The sequence below is a fragment of the Gilbertella persicaria genome (assembly GCF_025201335.1).
Source record: "Gilbertella persicaria strain CBS 190.32 chromosome Unknown B0P05scaffold_2, whole genome shotgun sequence".
Taxonomy (NCBI): domain Eukaryota; kingdom Fungi; phylum Mucoromycota; class Mucoromycetes; order Mucorales; family Choanephoraceae; genus Gilbertella; species Gilbertella persicaria.
In genome coordinates this window covers 498557-514078 of record NW_026251963.1, presented here as the reverse complement: position 1 = coordinate 514078, position 15522 = coordinate 498557, and the positions used below count along the sequence as shown (strand labels likewise).

The following is a 15522-nucleotide window of genomic DNA, read 5'->3' as shown; positions in this document are numbered from 1 at the left end:
ATACTTTATGAAATAAATAGCTGATCATTCTTTATTTGGTATATGAGTGTATATAATAATTTACAAAAGGGAATCTGTACATGTATGTAGTGTATGTGCATAATGATTTTTTTCCTCAGAAATGAAGTGATAATGGTGGATTGGGCTTGTTTGCTATAGAGAGATTTAGTTGAGCTGCATAAAACTAACTGCCTACTTACTATTGCTTAATTGTTGATGCTGCTGTTGTTGTTGAGCTGTAGCCATTGCTATTTGCATTGCTGCTTTTCCTGTAGTAGGTGAATTATTGACAACAGCAGCCATGTTGGCAGCAAGCATACCATTAGCCATAGCGACAGCAGCCTGTTGAGGTGTCATTTTTGTGCGACCACTACTTTGACGCTTCATAGGTATAGCAGTAGCACTGTTGATAAGAGGAGAGATTTGTGGCTGACGATTGATAGGTGTGGATGGTACACGACCTTCTATGTTATTCATAGCAACAGTAGCAGCATTTCTGGCCTGACTTAAGTTGATCATGTTTAAGGGCGTCAGAAAAGGCACGGTAACAAGATTGCGAAGTTCAGTTTCTGACAAGAGTTGGGTTCTATGCTTCAAATACAAACTATCCATCTCATCTATTTGCTCTATATGATCTCCATGGTCTTCTTCATCGCTTACGTCTGAGTCAAATCGGTATCGGTTATAAGATGGCAAATCGCTAGAACCAGGCCTTGTCTTACCACCACTGCCATGTTCAGAAGTAGGCGAGAACCCAACACGATCAATAAAGACACGGCCATTTCGGCCCATTCGCTTTCTAAATTTAGGACCCATGGGCTTTGTCTTACCAGAAAGGGGTTGATAGAATTGCTGAGGTATAGACAACGGAAAAGGCTGGTGTCCAGACTATAAAAAAATATCAAAATTAGATTCTGTTTGTCTCTTTTTGGCTTTTGCTTACCTCTGTAACGTCTTCATAGGGAAGATCCGCTTCTTTTTTGCGAGCAAGTTCGGCTTCAATCGCAATTTGAGTAGGCGACTTGTCAAGTCGAACGTTACCTCTAAGTTTGTGAAGTGGGATCTTGATGGTGGCACTATAAACACGAGGAATTTAAGGTTAATAAAATAAACATCTGACATGATGTAGTACAATACCCAGAGCCCTCCAAAGAGATCCTTTGTTTCTTTTTTGGCAACAAGTCTTCGTCTTCTTTAATACCTAGAACACGTTGGTATTCAAACAGAGTATGTCTCTTTTCAAACACGGCATGCTCTAAAACAAGACCTTCTTTGCGAATCTTTTCACGGCGTAATACCATTTCCAATAGATTGCGAGCCATCTCCATTTCCGAACGAAGTCTGCGTAAACGTTCTAGGGACTGTTGGTCTGTACGTCTTGTCTTACGAACTGGCTTTGTTTCTCTTTTACGGAAACACACATAAGGGTCAATCTCATTTTTGAAGGATTCCTCAAATTTGAGTTGGGGTACAATCGATTTTCCTGCACGATTTCGACGACGCTGACTCCAATGATTGTAAACAACAGGCAAATTGGGAAAACCCTTAAGCTTTGAGTAACCAGGCACATATGGTAAAAATGCTTCATATTCAGGGATTTGTGGGTCCTATATGCATTTTTTTTAGTACGACAAAAAAAAGAAAAAAGAAATTTACTAAAGCAAGATGTGGCCATTGTTGGTTTGTGATTGTCTCGAACTCCCACATTATATTTTCAAATAAATCTTCAGATAATATTTCGCCAGGATATTGTTTGTTATAATCTTGTAGAAAAGCATCATCTTCCTCATCCATAAGATAAGGACAGCCAATACAATCTTCCACAGTAGACGAGAACCGAATAAGAGTAGAAGGATCCTTGTATTTCTTCTTGTAAAGAGCAGCATACTCTTTTTCATCAATAAGACGAGAAGCATCAGGAGTAGGAATATATTTCTCTACTTTGGCACCAGTGGTAACAGCAGCCTGAGCAGCAGAAATAGCGGCTTGTAGGTCATGCTAAAAATAAAGGTTTAGCTATCGGACATTCGTTTTGCCTGTAGAAATGATATTATAAACAGGGATTACGCAGCCAAATGAACGAAAAAAAAAAATTTCGCACACACACGCATACGTATATACAGTGTATAATACCCCCCCTCCCCCATACACAACAACAACAACTAGCTTACCTCTTCTTCTTCTTCTTTTTCAACACCTGTTTCTATCTGAGGTACTGCTCTTTGTATGTTGGCAGCGTCAGAAAGGTCAGGAAGCTGATATTCTTTGTATACAGGGAGTGGGTGCTTTGGTGAAAGCTTTTTGACTCGGAATCGAGACACCATCTGGTTTGTCATAGTGTTAAAAACAACAGCAAGTTTTTTTGGTTTTTATATACCAAGAGATAGCTACTCACGTTTATAAAAAAGTCAAAATAATTCTTGTTAAAATACAAGGACCTATGTATTCTTTTTTTTTGCCTCTTTTTTTTTTTTTTTTCTTCTATTATTTTCCAAAGGAGAGTTGTTTTAGAGGGTACGTCACAGACACTGAGCTTAAATTAGGTTTATTGACTTAAGGATATACATATACAATAAGAGAGAGAGAGAGAGAGAGAAAGAAAAAGAGATAATGATTGAGATGAACAAATGAATGGATGGGGATTTTGTTTGATATAGTAATCAGTTTATGCTTTCCTGAGCATTTGTTGAGCTACCTGAGTCATTAGAGGTACTGTGTGTTCCTGGTCTTTTGGCCTCTAGTTTCTTTTGCTTAATTTGTCTTGCTCTTTCGAGAAGAGCAATTAATTTCTCAATACAAGCAATCCAACGCATTTGATCTTGGGGTCCACTTGTACGGAGCACATGAACTGTAGGCGTACTCATAAAAGTAGTATTCAAGGAATCAACACCTTGAAAAGACGATGTGATTTCAATTGACCAATCTTCCAAGCCAGATTCCTGGGCCGTGAGAGCACGCACCTTGGCTCTGTCCAATACAATGTGGCCTTTATATTGAAGTCCGTTATTCTTCTTCTTGGCAAACACAAGAATATCAGAGAACAGGAAATACGATCTGTCTTCTCCACCTAACCGAATAACTTTTTCAAAGTGGTTCTGAAGATACAGTCTGCGTTCTGCCTTTACATTGAATGGTTGTCCTATCATGTTGTTGAGAATATCATAAACCTTGTCTACATTTTTGGTATCCTCAATTCTATTTATGTATATGAATATCACGTTATGGTATTGTTGACAATAAAGTGTAACTTGCCTGAATTTGAATTCCTCAGCAATGGTCTGAATTCGCACTTTACATTGCATCAAACCAACATAATCAGGATGCATGGAAGATGTGTTGTCAGAAAGTGTTTCGAGCAATTTTTGATAGCGAGAAATACAAGTAATAGGTGTTCTTAACAACGATAACAGTGATTGATCTTTCGTATGTTTCTTAAAAAAGACGTGGTTAGGAAAGCAAGATAGTAACGTTATCTTACCTCTGTGAATTTTTTAAATGGTTGATATCGCATCAATCTTTCAAAAGTAGTGATAGAAATATCATAATGGTCAAAATAAACATGGTAAAGCTGTTGCAATCTATGGAACTGTATTTCGGATGAGTTAAGCGGACTCTTTCATAAATCTAACTGTACCCAGGTCTGAATAACGTCTGATATGATTTGTGTCGGCCCCCAAATATTTAAGCTATATAGCCGTTATATATTTATTACTCGTTACAATGATCTATTTTTTACCGTTCGTCTAGGCTTTTCAATACACCAAGGTGGAATTGGTGAATCTCTTCAAGATTGCCAAACAACCAGAGCATTTCTTTCTCTGTACAAGGCGGCTTTTTTATGCTTAGAAATTTAGACGATTGTTGTCTAGTGTTTCTTAATGGCTGGATGTATAAATTCACTAACATATCCAACTTGTCAAAGTATTGTCTCTCGGTTTCATATAGCTGTCGAATCAAAGCGTCTCTTTGTTGATGCATCATTTCCTGATCTAAATTAAAATTTGTTAATTCTCACACTCACGCACAAATTATACACTGACGAACACCCCCCATTTACCTATCAATGTGTCATCTACATCATCAAAATCAAGGCTGTCAATTATGTCAAAATCGCTTAATTCAGGTGCTCCATAGGATTGTTCAAGAGGCGGTGTTATCAAATCATTATTTATTACATGAGAACCACTGCTGATAGAGCTTTGGAAGCTCATTGGATCAGACATGGTAGACTGAGTCTTGACTGGCATGTAGTAAGGAGTGTCAATCAAGCCTTCTTCTTTTGAAGATTTTTGAGCTTTTAAATGCTGCATTCGGGTCTTTTTTAAAAAAAAAACTGTTATATAAAAGAGAGGAGAGAAAGAGAATGCAGTAGAAAAAAAGAAAGAGAGAAAAAGAAAAGAAGAAATAAAGAAAGAAGAAAGGGGAAAGGTCAAACATGTTACTGTTGATCATCGTCACAAACTTTTGCATTGTACAACAGTGAACGGAATCTTATCACAAAACAGCACTTATGCCCGCTGATATTGTCATTTATTGCCTTGTGCAATAGTGAATAGAAAGCCCGAGTCCAGTATTCGTGTCCCCTTTTGCGTGTGACAGAGACTTGTTCGCTTTTTCTTTTTCTGTCTAATTTCTTGTTTAATAAATGGAAAACGAACAAGGTTAAGTATGTTTGGTTTTCATATTGGCTTGAGTCTTCTAACTGTATAAATAGCTATTTGTAGAGTATGTAGATCTGGATCGTCAGTAAACCAACCTTTATTTCACCCTTGTAAATGCTCTGGAAGTATACGTTTTGTTCATCAGGACTGGTACTCTTTCTCTTCTCTTTCACTCCTCAGTTCCAAGCTAACTTTTCTCACATTTGTTTAGTTTATTACAATGGCTTTCTCATAGCAACAAAAAGTAAGACTATATTATCTCCATTGCATTACATATTAATCAAATAACAAGATATTGCGAATTATGCGAGCATTATTTTGTCTTTACACCTATTTATCGACAGGATATGCCAGATCAACTTCCTTTAAATGTATTTATACGCCAATCTTTACAAGCTTTGTACAGAGGATTTATTGTCTGCCTTCGATCCATCATTGTCGTGTTTGTTTGGCTTGTATTGTTACCGACATTCACCACTTGGACATGGCGATTCTATTTTTGGAGTGGGGAGAACATTGGGTTTTATGTTTCCAAAGACAACCAGACAACAACCGAGAATGTGCTTCGATATCGATGGAAGTAATGTACTATTGGTGTTATGCAAAAAGGGAACAGGATACTAAGATTTTAGTGAGTTGCTATCAGATTGTGTTCAGGGCTTGATGACAACGGCCATTGTCGTTGTTATGTTTGTTGGGGCTTATTTATTTCGAGATTGGGTAGTTCAGAATACAGCACAGGAACGTACTTTGCCAGAACAAGAACAATTAGACGAAAGAGGACAGCAAATCACAACACGCTTAGAGGAATTACGCCAAGAATTAAAAAGAAGAAGAGAAGATAGCGAGGATGTAGTTGAATACAACAACCCATACACTAATGGATCAAATTTTGAGAGTCGGTTTAGGTCCAACTTGTGGGATGAAAGCGATAATCCACCAAGTGGGACACAGTCTCCTTTTGCTAGTTGGAGAGACTACCAGCAGAGCAATAGTAACAGTAGCCTGAATGATCATCATATAAACCATGCCAATCATGAAGGCATGTCGAGATCTACCAATGCTCTACCCGAACCAACAGATTATTTTGAAAATCAGCAAGTAAATGAAGAGGAAAACACGCCTATGCCTGCACCTGCTCCTGTAGATAATGCAAATCAGGAGCCCTTTGAATTCACAGAAAATATAGACGGCTTTTTGGAAGCAATAGGAATGCGAGGAAGCATCTTAACACTAGTACAAAACTCTATGCTGATGACACTGATGATAAACCTTTGTTTATGCGTCACTGTTTGGATTCCGTATGTGATTGGACGTTCAGTGATTTTAGTAAGAAGGATTTGGTTTATCTATCCCAAAAAGTAGACTGATTTGTTTATCTTTATAGGTTGATCCTGTGAATCTGATAGGTGCTCTTGTACACATTGTACGCCTTATTCTCTATCCTGTACTCTGCTATTCACTAGATCATGTTATTTCACCTCTTTACTATCATGTAGAAACCTTACTCAAGCTAATCTTATCGGATTCTATCCTGGTTGCAGTTCAAGGCATTCATGATGATATGTTATCATGTCTCTACTTTATCTTCAAATCTATTCATATCAGACTCATAAGCGATGATCCTCTTTTAGGAGGTAGTCTGGCTTCTTTAATATCAGACACTACCAGCACTCTTTTTGTCAAAATCAATGGCTGGGAGTTAATTCGTGATAACTTGTATTCCATTTCAATCACCCTTTTTAAGCGTTGGCGTCAATGTGCTTTTGGTCAAGGTAGTCTGGATCGTACCGTATGTACGTGCACAGGCTATCTTCTCTTGATCTCTATCGGGTCTTGGTATCTGTCAAGGACAACCAACCACACAGGATCGACGAATGAAATCCTTCGTCAACAAGGTGTTTTTCTCAAGGTTCTTTTCTTTATGTTACTTGAGCTTGTGATTTTCCCCACAGTGTACGGCGTCTTGTTAGACATTTCTACCCTGCCTTTGTTTACTGAATGGTCCATTAAGACTCGATTTCATTTTGTCTTGTTAAATCCTTATTCAGGTATCTTTTTGCATTGGTTTATTGGAACAGTGTTTGTCTTGCAATTCTCAGTGTTTATTGAACTACTGAGAGAGGTGGTAAGACCGGGTGTATTGTATTTCTTGCCAAATCCAAAGGATCCACATTTCGAGCCTGTTCAAGATATCGTGGATCAGCCTGCCATGACTTTGATAAGGAAGTTGTGTCGGATGGCATTTATTTACTTTATGTTGATTTTGGTTGGTATGGGATTAGTCACCATCCTAGTAAGCAAATATGGTGGTATTTATCCTATCATCTACAAGTTCAAGTAAGTTTTTTTTGGACTAGTAGAAAGCATATATTGACTGTATCTATAGTAATCCCATTTCATTTCTGCCTATTGACTTACTCATCGTTCAGTTTCTGTTACCACCCATTATGAAATACATTGTGCCGCGCGAATTTTTCAAGAAATCTGTCATGACATGGTGGCATATTGCATCTAGAGGTCTTCAGCTTTCTTCTTACATGTTTGGTGGTCGATATCCTGAAGAAGAAGGCCAGAATGTCATTTTTCATCAACACGGTGGTGTCCTTGCCCGTGTACCTTCATACGATCATGTTCCTATTGTTATACCTCGTCGAAGAATGATAGTCCCAATTGACAGTATAACACTAGAACCACTCGACACAGTAGAGCGTAGATTAGGACATCCAGCTGTATCTAAATCAGGAAGTCAGGAAACAGATACAACTATTGTATATATACCACCTTACTTTGAACTTCGTATCACTATTTTTCTTCTTCTCATCTGGGCAACAGGTTCAATTTTGGTTTGCTCTATATCTGTTGTTCCTTGTAAGTGAAATGATGATGTGAATGTTACTCATTCCCACTCTTTTATTTTTCAAGTGCTTTTAGGACGAAGCTTGTTTGCCAAACTACAGTTGGGATCTGATAGACCTGTCCATGACTTATATTCGTTTGCTTTAGGTGCTTATATTATGATTTTGATGCATTCTTTGTTGAACTCCATTGTGCATAAATATCAAATCACAAGACAAAATCATGGAGAGGTTGATTGGGTTTCTGTCAAATCCTATATCTCAAGGAAAAGTATTAAGGTAATACAATTTATTTTCTATATATGTTTATTTATGTTGTCTCTTTTCAAGGCAATTAAGTTTGCATATGTACTGTTTATGTTTGGCCTTGCGGTGCCTTTTCTGTTAGGCATTCTACTTGATCTGTATATATTTATGCCATTAAGGCCTTCGAGTATCCAACAAGGCTCTTTTGAATTATATCCGACAATCGTAAGTTGTTTTATATTTTGGGGTAGAAAAAAAAAACTCATCAACAAACCCCATCAACATTTAAGGATTGGGCTTTAGGTATTGCAGGAATGAGTTTATTCCATAGTGTTATTTGTGTTTTACCTCACATAAACCCGACAATTCGCGAACAAGTTGTACAGTTCAATTGGAATAATATTAAACATTTGGATTTATGGCATATCAATCAATCGGTAGTGATGCCTTTGTTTGCGTGCTTAAGCTTTATGATAGCTCTGCCTAGTCTGTTGACAGTAGTCACTATTTATGCATTTGGTAAGTATGCCATCTTTCTAGAATTTGACTTAGTAATCAATCTTCTAAAATATTAGCCATTGATGATCCAATCCTAAAGCTTTTGATATTCCGATGTGCCTATCCCATCCTGTTCTGTGGGGTTTGTTGTTTGGCTGCCATCTATATCTGTTGGAGGTTATGCAAGATTTGGCTGCGCAATATTCGGGATAATATCTATCTTATTGGAAGAAAACTTCATAACTTTGAGGATAAAGTTGACTCATGCCCTCGGACACTGTAATTCTAATGTTTCACCCGATTTTACATCCCCAATAAAAAAATGTGCATGAGGTTTTCTTTTTTTTTTTTTTCTTTACTCTTTTTCAATACATAATGCCTATTCTCGAAATCACATCTGGTACTGCTCCCAAGGATCTTAGAGCCTTCACCAAGCGTTTAAATGCTATTTTTGCCGAATACATTGGCAAGCCTGAAAGCGTAAATAACAATAAACATGCGCGCAATAAAAAAAAGGGACTTATGTTTTGTGTTAGTATTGTTTAGTCACTTTCACCAAGGTTGATAGCTTTTTCTTTGCTGGGTCTGATGAGCCTGGCTTTTTCGCCAAGGTTACCTCTATCGGTCATATTGGTAAGGGCATGATAGTTTAGAACGCGTGTTGCTCACTTAATTTTCACCAGACAACGATCGTAACTCGAAATTGACAAAGGCCGTCACAGAAGAACTCGAAAAGGAATTGGGTGTTAGTGATGGTCGTGGTTACTTCTTCTTTATCGATGCTCCTGGAGAAAACATCGGTTACAAGAAGGACACTTTTGCCAACTTTGCTAGCAAGAACTTTTAATGTTCTTTTTCATAATAAAACAATAACTTCAATTTAACAAAATGCGGACTTTTGACTCAATTTGTAAAGTAGAACATTTAGTGGAAACTTATAAATTACTGCTAGTGTTACATTCTATTTACTTGCACATACATACAAAAGGGGGAATCACCTTATGAATATAGAAAACTATTAACCAAATAAAGGTAAAACTTATAATAAAACATTAAAGTTTAACTCGCACAACCTTCAATAAAGATCATAAAAACCACTTTTTTTTTTTTGCTTTTTCTTCTTTAACTTGACAACAAATTCTACAGAAAAATAAAAAGGCTAAGCGCCCATCTTATTTACCTCTTTCCAATCCTTGATTTACTCCCCCATTACATTTCATTTGATATAAAAAAAAAGCCATTATGCGCTTTACTCATTCCTCTCTTTTTGCTTTGACTACGGTCATCACTTCTTCTTTGCTCTATCAAGCTCAATCAGCCCCAGTATTGAAGGATGTAACCGATGCTACTTTGAATGAGGAACATCGTGTTGTAGCATTCAATTCTGGTGAAACTGGTGTCAATGAATGGACACATCATCTTGAAAAGAGATGCAGCCATCATGTTGCTAGTGCTAAAAGAAGAACAACAAAGAAAAAGACTACAAAGAGAAAGAAGTCCTCGAAGAAGAAGACCACCAAGAGAAAGAAGTCTTCCAAGAAGTCTTCCAAAAAGAAGACCAATAAGAAGAAGAAGACCAATAAGAAGAAGAAGACCACTAAGAAGAAGACTACCAAGAAGACTACCAAGAAGACCACCAAGAAGAAGACTATCAAGAAGACCACTAAAAAGCATTCTTCCTCTTCAGGATCAGGTCAAGTCCATAGTGGCGATGGTACCTACTATACTCCTGGACTTGGTTCCTGTGGTATCGAAAGCACTGAAAGTGAAATGGTTGCTGCATTGGTAAAGTATTACACAATTATATTTTGCAATTTAGATTAATTTATTCTTTTTAGAATGCCCCTGAAATGAACAACCCTGCCAACCCTAACTTGAATCCACTCTGTGGCAAATACATTACTGTCAAAGGCCCCAAAGGTTCTGTTCGTGTAAAGATTGTTGATACATGTCCCCCTTGTGCCAAGGGTGATGTTGATTTAAGTGTCGCTGCTTTTGGCAAGATTGGTGAATATGTCGATGGTCGTATTCCAATTACATGGCAATGGTCTTAATCTTCTTTCTCTTTAGCTAGTCTAAAAGATTCTGTATGTTTATTTTGTATTTAATAAATCAACTGTTCTACACCATAGAAAAAATAAATAGTGTATGTAAAATAGTGATACGGATATGAGGGAGTAGTTGAATAATCTTGTCAATTGCACAATTGCATTCATACCACTTTTGCTTGATCAACAATACGACTGACCAATATTAAGCTGTGATTGATGCAAACAGCGGCTACATCAAATATTATTTTTTGTCAAGTAAACAACCTAAGCTTTTATTCCACACGGTTTACGGTATTATGCTTTGGGGAACTTGTTCAAGGATGGAAAACATGCAATTTTTTTTCAAAGACCATTAAGAGACATCCAATGTTTCTTCAACTGTGCTATAAGCGCTTTTTGTTTATACATGTTGCTTCAATCCCTTTTTTTTTATCACGACAAACATCAAAGCTTTCCCTCTTCCCCTAGAAAAAAAAAGGGGGCAGTGTTATCAATCATATGTATATTTTTTTCTTTTTTCTTTTTTTTTTGTGTCTTTATTAAAGTTAATTGTATAGTATGAAAAGAGTAAAATAAAATAAAATAAATGTAATACAATTCCTTCTATTCTTTCTTTTTTGTCGACCAATTGAACACAAAGTTTGAATACAAATACAAAAAAGCTTTGACACCATAAATATAACTGATTTAGACAATGTTACATCGATATCCATAGTAGGCTAGCTATGTTTAACAACAACGAAAAGAAAAGAAAAAAAAAAAGAGGGTATTTCTATTCTAAAATATCCAATGATGAATACAATAGCTGAATTAAGAAGAAGCAAATTAAGACGTAATCTTGTCCCTGATTAGTATGAAAAAAAAAAATTGATTGTACAACTTCTCATTGAAAAAGATTTAAATTATGAATGCCTTGTCCGAGAATTAGCAGAATTTTACTCTTTTTTTTTTTTTTTGACAATATCGGTATTTTCCTTGTTTAAGTCAATTGTTGATATTTCTTTGTTCCATAAATCTTTATTCCGTGGTAAACAAGTTATCTGCTATTAATATACGTACATGAACATGCATAAGAATTTCTCTTACATAACCTCGTCCTTGAAACCTGTTGGATTAATAATCCCTTTTATTCTTTTTCCTTGTTTCAATTGCCAAAATATCTCCTCTTCAACCAATAACATGTACATATAAAGAAGGATCTGAAACAGGGGCATTCTTTATCTGGATATGTTCTTATGTAATAATTCTCGACGGCAATATAATATAATACGTTCAAGGAAACCCTTCAAAGGATCTGATTGGATGTGAATGCCACGTGTGATTTAATACTCAGCAGTAAGCGAACTGATCTGATAATGATAAAAAGAAAAAAAAGAAAGAAAGAAAGAAAGAAGAAAGAAACAGAAAATTAAAGGAGACACAGTATGAGTCTTTTATATTTGTATACAAACCAGAATCACACTGGTATTTGTATTTATAAATAAGCAAGTAAAATAAAAAGGACGTTCTGCATTAAAAATAGAAAGCCGCCTTACTCTAATTGTACACAAACCAGAACTATCGTTTTCAGTAGGACAAGTGTTCGCAAATTGCACGTTGTTCCTATATCTGAAAGAACAATGATATCCGAGAAGCGAAAAGCCTATATCCTCTTGTATTCACTTACCTCTAATAAACTATAACAAGAATAGTATTTAATGTAATGCAGTTAAAACAAAAGAGAAAGAGAGAGAGAGTATATATATATATATATATATATGTCAGTATAAAAAAAAACATATGGTTGTTCTATATCAAGTAACCAAACGAATATTCATTATATATACACTTCTTTTTTCTTCTCTTTTTTCACTCTTTTATATCCTTTTTTTTTTCCTTTTTTTTTTTTTTTTACTTTTATACGGCCTCTATTTTTTTTTTTTATTATCATTATTTATTTTATAAGCTTTTATAACCAATACTAATGGAATCAACTACAAATTTGTTTGATACCAACTTGTCACCCCCTCCTTACTATATGGACAACACATTCATCTCATCATATCAAGACACCTCTATGTTCATAAACGCATCCAATTCATCTCATATCTTCCCTTTAGACTCATCAAAAACAGCATCCACAAAAACAAATACAAAACGCAGAAGCCAAGTCAAGAACGCATGTGGTAAGTATCCCTATTCATCCCTTTGTTACACGCTACTTCACGTGCTGACTAAATCGTAGTCAACTGCCAAAAAGCTTGCAAAAAATGTGATGAAGGCCGTCCTTGTCAAAGATGCATTAAGCTCGGTATCACAGAAACATGCATCAACTCACCCAGAAAAGAGCGCAAAAAGGGCTTCAAGAGAGGACCCTACAAAAAGAAATCATCGAATACTCAGCAACAAACAACATCAAAAAAAGGTACATTCCATACATGATTCATTGATTGATACTGACATATCAAACAGTCATTGCAAATGAATTGACAAGTCCACCTGCAAAGCTAAAAGAAAGAACGATTAGTAACGCATCCTCATTATCATTTTCACCTTCCCTTGTTGATTGGCCTCTTGATTATTCACCTCTTTCTTCTGGTCAAGGACTTGCTCAGTCTGGAATCATACCATCTCAATATCATACCCAGTATACTAGCAAAGACACTGCTAACCTAGCTGAACAAAACTTTTATAATTATTACAATAATAATGCTAGCACATACCAGCCAAAACAACCAGAGCCACCATTCATCATGGAAAGCTATGATCCTTCTGTTCCTGTCATAGACTATAGTACTCTCGTCCTTCAACAAGAACCTCTGTTTTCTATTAATCAGCAAAAAGATCTTTGCTATTATCCAAACGATTACACAAATCACTCCTCGTACAACAAATCATTCAATACTTCACAATTGATACCTAAATTAGAAATCCACAATAATAACGGGATCGCTCCGCCAGCCTACGATGATATCATAAATCAGACTGGATTTGCAGATGATTATTTGAATAGTAAACACCGCCATTTGAACCAACATGAAAACAATTTCCTTTATAATCAATGGCCAAAAGAGACCAATCTCTTTAATCAGCAAACTATGTATTATGACAGCCAGTTTTTTTAATTATATGAACCTCCCCCTTTAGAAGAAGAAGAAGAAGAAAATTATTATTTTATGTTAATACTGTATGCATTTTATTTTATTTTTAATATTTAGAGCCAACTACGTAGATTTGTATATGAACCTTTTTTTTTTTTTTTTAATAAATATGTATCTTTTATCAATTCGTCACACATGTATAGAGAACCTTATCGTATATTAACATGTGTATCTAGATACAGTGCAGAACACCAAATCTAGTTGTTTGCTTTACGTCATAAGCGTGTTCTCTTTTACTGCCATTTTGGAATGCATTTCTTCTGAACAATATGTAAAGGAGACATGATGTGCAGTAAGTCATCAAGGCAACGTATTTTTCTTTTTTAAAAAAAATTATTTTATTTTATTTTTTATGTTTGATCCAAAAACACATATTTTTGTGCTTTTCATAATAATTGCAATGGAGGGAAATCAACAACATTCAAGAAATTTATTTCTTGGAAGCCTTGGCAGCAGACTTGGTAACCTTACCACCCTTTTCGACCTTTTCAACGGCCTTGATGACACCGACAGCGACGGTTTGACGCATATCACGGACAGCGAAACGACCAAGAGGAGGGTAGTCAGTGTAAGCTTCAACACACATGGGCTTGGAAGGAATCATCTTGACGATGGCAGAGTCACCAGACTTGATGAACTTGGGAGCATCTTCCATCTTTCCGTAACAAATCAGTTAAAAAGGTTCAAAAAATAATTATATATATATACATACCTTCTTACCGGAACGACGATCAATCTTTTCGATCAATTCAGCGAACTTACAGGCAATGTGGGCGGTGTGACAATCGAGAACGGGAGCGTAACCAGCACCAATTTGACCAGGGTGGTTCAAGATGATAACTTGAGCAGTGAAAGAACCGGCTTCCTTGGCGGGGTCGTTCTTGGAGTCAGAGCAGACGTTACCACGACGGATATCCTTGACGGAAACGTTCTTGACGTTGAAACCGACGTTGTCACCGGGAAGACCTTCAGTGAGGGTTTCGTGGTGCATTTCGACGGACTTAACTTCAGTGGTGACAGCAGCAGGAGCGAAAGTGACAACCATACCAGCCTTGATAACACCAGTTTCAACACGACCAACGGGCACAGTACCGATACCACCGATCTTGTAGACATCTTGGAGGGGAAGACGAAGAGGCTTGTCAGAAGGACGAACAGGGGGTTCGATGGCATCAATGGCTTCAAGAAGGGTCTTACCAGTCTTGGCACCAGCCTTGGTTTCCTTGTTCCATCCCTTGAACCAGGGCATGTTGGTAGATTCATCCAACATGTTATCGCCGTGCCAGCCAGAGATGGGGACGAAGGGAACAGCCTTGGGGTTGAAACCGATCTTCTTGATGAAAGAGGAGACTTCCTTGACGATTTCGTTGTAACGGGCTTCGGACCACTTGGTGGTATCCATCTTGTTGATAGCAACGATCAATTGACGGACACCCAAGGTGAAGGCAAGAAGAGCGTGTTCACGGGTTTGACCATCCTTGGAGATACCAGCTTCGAATTCACCAGTACCACCAGCAATGATAAGAATAGCACAATCGGCTTGAGAGGTACCAGTAATCATGTTCTTGATGAAATCACGGTGACCGGGAGCATCAATAACGGTAACGTGGTACTTGGGAGTTTCGAACTTCCAGAGAGCAATATCGATGGTGATACCTCTTTCACGTTCGGCCTTGAGCTTATCAAGAACCCAAGCGTACTTGAAGGAACCCTTACCGAGTTCAGCGGCTTCCTTTTCGAACTTTTCAATGGTACGCTTATCAATACCACCACACTTGTAAATCAAGTGACCAGTAGTAGTGGATTTACCCTAAAATTCACGTTAGGATACTTGAAAGGTTGTATGAAATCAGCTACTTACGGAATCGACGTGACCAATGACGACGACGTTAACGTGAGTCTTTTCCTTACCCATTGCGACTAAAGAAGGAAGTAAGTAAATGCTTTGGATGGATGGATGAATGCAAATAATACCTTCTTAAAATTGGATGTGATAAAAGGGAAAGATTTCTTTAGCACTAGCTGAAAAATGTATTTATACCAGCCAACTTTTTTTTTCTCGTTTCTC

At 36.9% G+C, this 15522-nt stretch overlaps 8 protein-coding genes across 8 annotated transcripts; 5 read left to right on the top strand and 3 right to left on the bottom strand.

Annotated features, from left to right (window-relative positions):
• Position 1: 1 nt before the first annotated feature.
• Positions 2 to 2455, bottom strand: B0P05DRAFT_522909 (enhancer of polycomb-like-domain-containing protein). Its single transcript, XM_051576027.1, has 5 exons — positions 2172 to 2455; positions 1657 to 1998; positions 1138 to 1607; positions 944 to 1076; positions 2 to 888 (listed from the first exon to the last, which is right to left on the bottom strand). The coding sequence occupies exons 1-5, from the start codon at positions 2334 to 2336 to the stop codon at positions 193 to 195; spliced, it is 1806 nt and encodes a 601-aa protein (XP_051439431.1). The 5' UTR covers positions 2337 to 2455; the 3' UTR covers positions 2 to 192.
• Positions 2456 to 2529: 74 nt separating this feature from the next.
• On the bottom strand, positions 2530 to 4404 carry B0P05DRAFT_522898 (Dbl homology domain-containing protein). The gene is made up of 5 exons (XM_051576026.1): positions 4058 to 4404; positions 3737 to 3989; positions 3635 to 3686; positions 3479 to 3586; positions 2530 to 3431 (listed from the first exon to the last, which is right to left on the bottom strand). The coding sequence occupies exons 1-5, from the start codon at positions 4308 to 4310 to the stop codon at positions 2661 to 2663; spliced, it is 1437 nt and encodes a 478-aa protein (XP_051439430.1). The 5' UTR covers positions 4311 to 4404; the 3' UTR covers positions 2530 to 2660.
• A 604-nt stretch (positions 4405 to 5008) lies between these two features.
• Positions 5009 to 8340, top strand: B0P05DRAFT_461238 (uncharacterized protein; the record flags this gene model as incomplete). The annotated part of the gene is made up of 8 exons (XM_051574063.1): positions 5009 to 5241; positions 5294 to 5990; positions 6049 to 6235; positions 6299 to 7001; positions 7051 to 7532; positions 7587 to 7798; positions 7850 to 7990; positions 8056 to 8340. The coding sequence occupies 8 exons, from the start codon at positions 5009 to 5011 to the stop codon at positions 8338 to 8340; spliced, it is 2940 nt and encodes a 979-aa protein (XP_051439429.1).
• Positions 8341 to 8631: 291 nt separating this feature from the next.
• Positions 8632 to 9204, top strand: B0P05DRAFT_522883 (Tautomerase/MIF superfamily). The gene is made up of 3 exons (XM_051576025.1): positions 8632 to 8743; positions 8800 to 8896; positions 8947 to 9204. The coding sequence occupies exons 1-3, from the start codon at positions 8639 to 8641 to the stop codon at positions 9108 to 9110; spliced, it is 366 nt and encodes a 121-aa protein (XP_051439428.1). The 5' UTR covers positions 8632 to 8638; the 3' UTR covers positions 9111 to 9204.
• A 180-nt stretch (positions 9205 to 9384) lies between these two features.
• B0P05DRAFT_98793 (uncharacterized protein) lies at positions 9385 to 10309 on the top strand. Its single transcript, XM_051583921.1, has one exon. The coding sequence runs from the start codon at positions 9506 to 9508 to the stop codon at positions 10085 to 10087; it is 582 nt and encodes a 193-aa protein (XP_051439427.1). The 5' UTR covers positions 9385 to 9505; the 3' UTR covers positions 10088 to 10309.
• On the top strand, positions 9837 to 10405 carry B0P05DRAFT_522880 (RlpA-like double-psi beta-barrel-protein domain-containing protein-containing protein). Its single transcript, XM_051576024.1, has one exon. It carries the CDS (start codon positions 10114 to 10116, stop codon positions 10315 to 10317), a length of 204 nt encoding a protein of 67 aa, XP_051439426.1. The 5' UTR covers positions 9837 to 10113; the 3' UTR covers positions 10318 to 10405.
• A 1809-nt stretch (positions 10406 to 12214) lies between these two features.
• B0P05DRAFT_593379 (uncharacterized protein) lies at positions 12215 to 13540 on the top strand. Its single transcript, XM_051583047.1, has 3 exons — positions 12215 to 12479; positions 12539 to 12718; positions 12766 to 13540. Exons 1-3 carry the CDS (start codon positions 12278 to 12280, stop codon positions 13416 to 13418), a joined length of 1035 nt encoding a protein of 344 aa, XP_051439425.1. The 5' UTR covers positions 12215 to 12277; the 3' UTR covers positions 13419 to 13540.
• Positions 13541 to 13767: 227 nt separating this feature from the next.
• B0P05DRAFT_522875 (translation elongation factor EF-1 alpha) lies at positions 13768 to 15503 on the bottom strand. Its single transcript, XM_051576023.1, has 4 exons — positions 15429 to 15503; positions 15316 to 15374; positions 14167 to 15264; positions 13768 to 14109 (listed from the first exon to the last, which is right to left on the bottom strand). Exons 2-4 carry the CDS (start codon positions 15367 to 15369, stop codon positions 13885 to 13887), a joined length of 1377 nt encoding a protein of 458 aa, XP_051439424.1. The 5' UTR covers positions 15370 to 15374; positions 15429 to 15503; the 3' UTR covers positions 13768 to 13884.
• Between the last annotated feature and the right edge of the window lie 19 nt (positions 15504 to 15522).

Excerpts from the sequence above, each read along its gene's own strand:
- B0P05DRAFT_522883 (XM_051576025.1), top strand. The coding sequence starts at position 8,639 with ATGCCTATTCTCGAAATCACATCTGGTACTGCTCCCAAGGATCTTAGA. Across the intron at positions 8,744-8,799 it reads ACATTGGCAAGCCTGAAAGC|TATTGTTTAGTCACTTTCAC; the intron begins GTAAATAACAAT and ends GTTTTGTGTTAG. Across the intron at positions 8,897-8,946 it reads TACCTCTATCGGTCATATTG|ACAACGATCGTAACTCGAAA; the intron begins GTAAGGGCATGA and ends AATTTTCACCAG.
- B0P05DRAFT_522898 (XM_051576026.1), bottom strand. The coding sequence starts at position 4,310 with ATGCAGCATTTAAAAGCTCAAAAATCTTCAAAAGAAGAAGGCTTGATT. Across the intron at positions 3,687-3,736 it reads TTGAAAAGCCTAGACGAACG|CTTAAATATTTGGGGGCCGA; the intron begins GTAAAAAATAGA and ends ACGGCTATATAG. Across the intron at positions 3,432-3,478 it reads CATTTAAAAAATTCACAGAG|AAACATACGAAAGATCAATC; the intron begins GTAAGATAACGT and ends GTCTTTTTTAAG.
- B0P05DRAFT_593379 (XM_051583047.1), top strand. The coding sequence starts at position 12,278 with ATGGAATCAACTACAAATTTGTTTGATACCAACTTGTCACCCCCTCCT. Across the intron at positions 12,480-12,538 it reads CCAAGTCAAGAACGCATGTG|TCAACTGCCAAAAAGCTTGC; the intron begins GTAAGTATCCCT and ends ACTAAATCGTAG. Across the intron at positions 12,719-12,765 it reads ACAAACAACATCAAAAAAAG|TCATTGCAAATGAATTGACA; the intron begins GTACATTCCATA and ends CATATCAAACAG.
- B0P05DRAFT_522909 (XM_051576027.1), bottom strand. The coding sequence starts at position 2,336 with ATGACAAACCAGATGGTGTCTCGATTCCGAGTCAAAAAGCTTTCACCA. Across the intron at positions 1,999-2,171 it reads AAAAAGAAGAAGAAGAAGAG|CATGACCTACAAGCCGCTAT; the intron begins GTAAGCTAGTTG and ends CTTTATTTTTAG. Across the intron at positions 1,077-1,137 it reads ATCTCTTTGGAGGGCTCTGG|TGCCACCATCAAGATCCCAC; the intron begins GTATTGTACTAC and ends TCGTGTTTATAG.
- B0P05DRAFT_522875 (XM_051576023.1), bottom strand. The coding sequence starts at position 15,369 with ATGGGTAAGGAAAAGACTCACGTTAACGTCGTCGTCATTGGTCACGTC. Across the intron at positions 15,265-15,315 it reads TCATTGGTCACGTCGATTCC|GGTAAATCCACTACTACTGG; the intron begins GTAAGTAGCTGA and ends CGTGAATTTTAG. Across the intron at positions 14,110-14,166 it reads ATCGTCGTTCCGGTAAGAAG|ATGGAAGATGCTCCCAAGTT; the intron begins GTATGTATATAT and ends TGTTACGGAAAG.
- B0P05DRAFT_522880 (XM_051576024.1), top strand. The coding sequence starts at position 10,114 with ATGAACAACCCTGCCAACCCTAACTTGAATCCACTCTGTGGCAAATAC.
- B0P05DRAFT_98793 (XM_051583921.1), top strand. The coding sequence starts at position 9,506 with ATGCGCTTTACTCATTCCTCTCTTTTTGCTTTGACTACGGTCATCACT.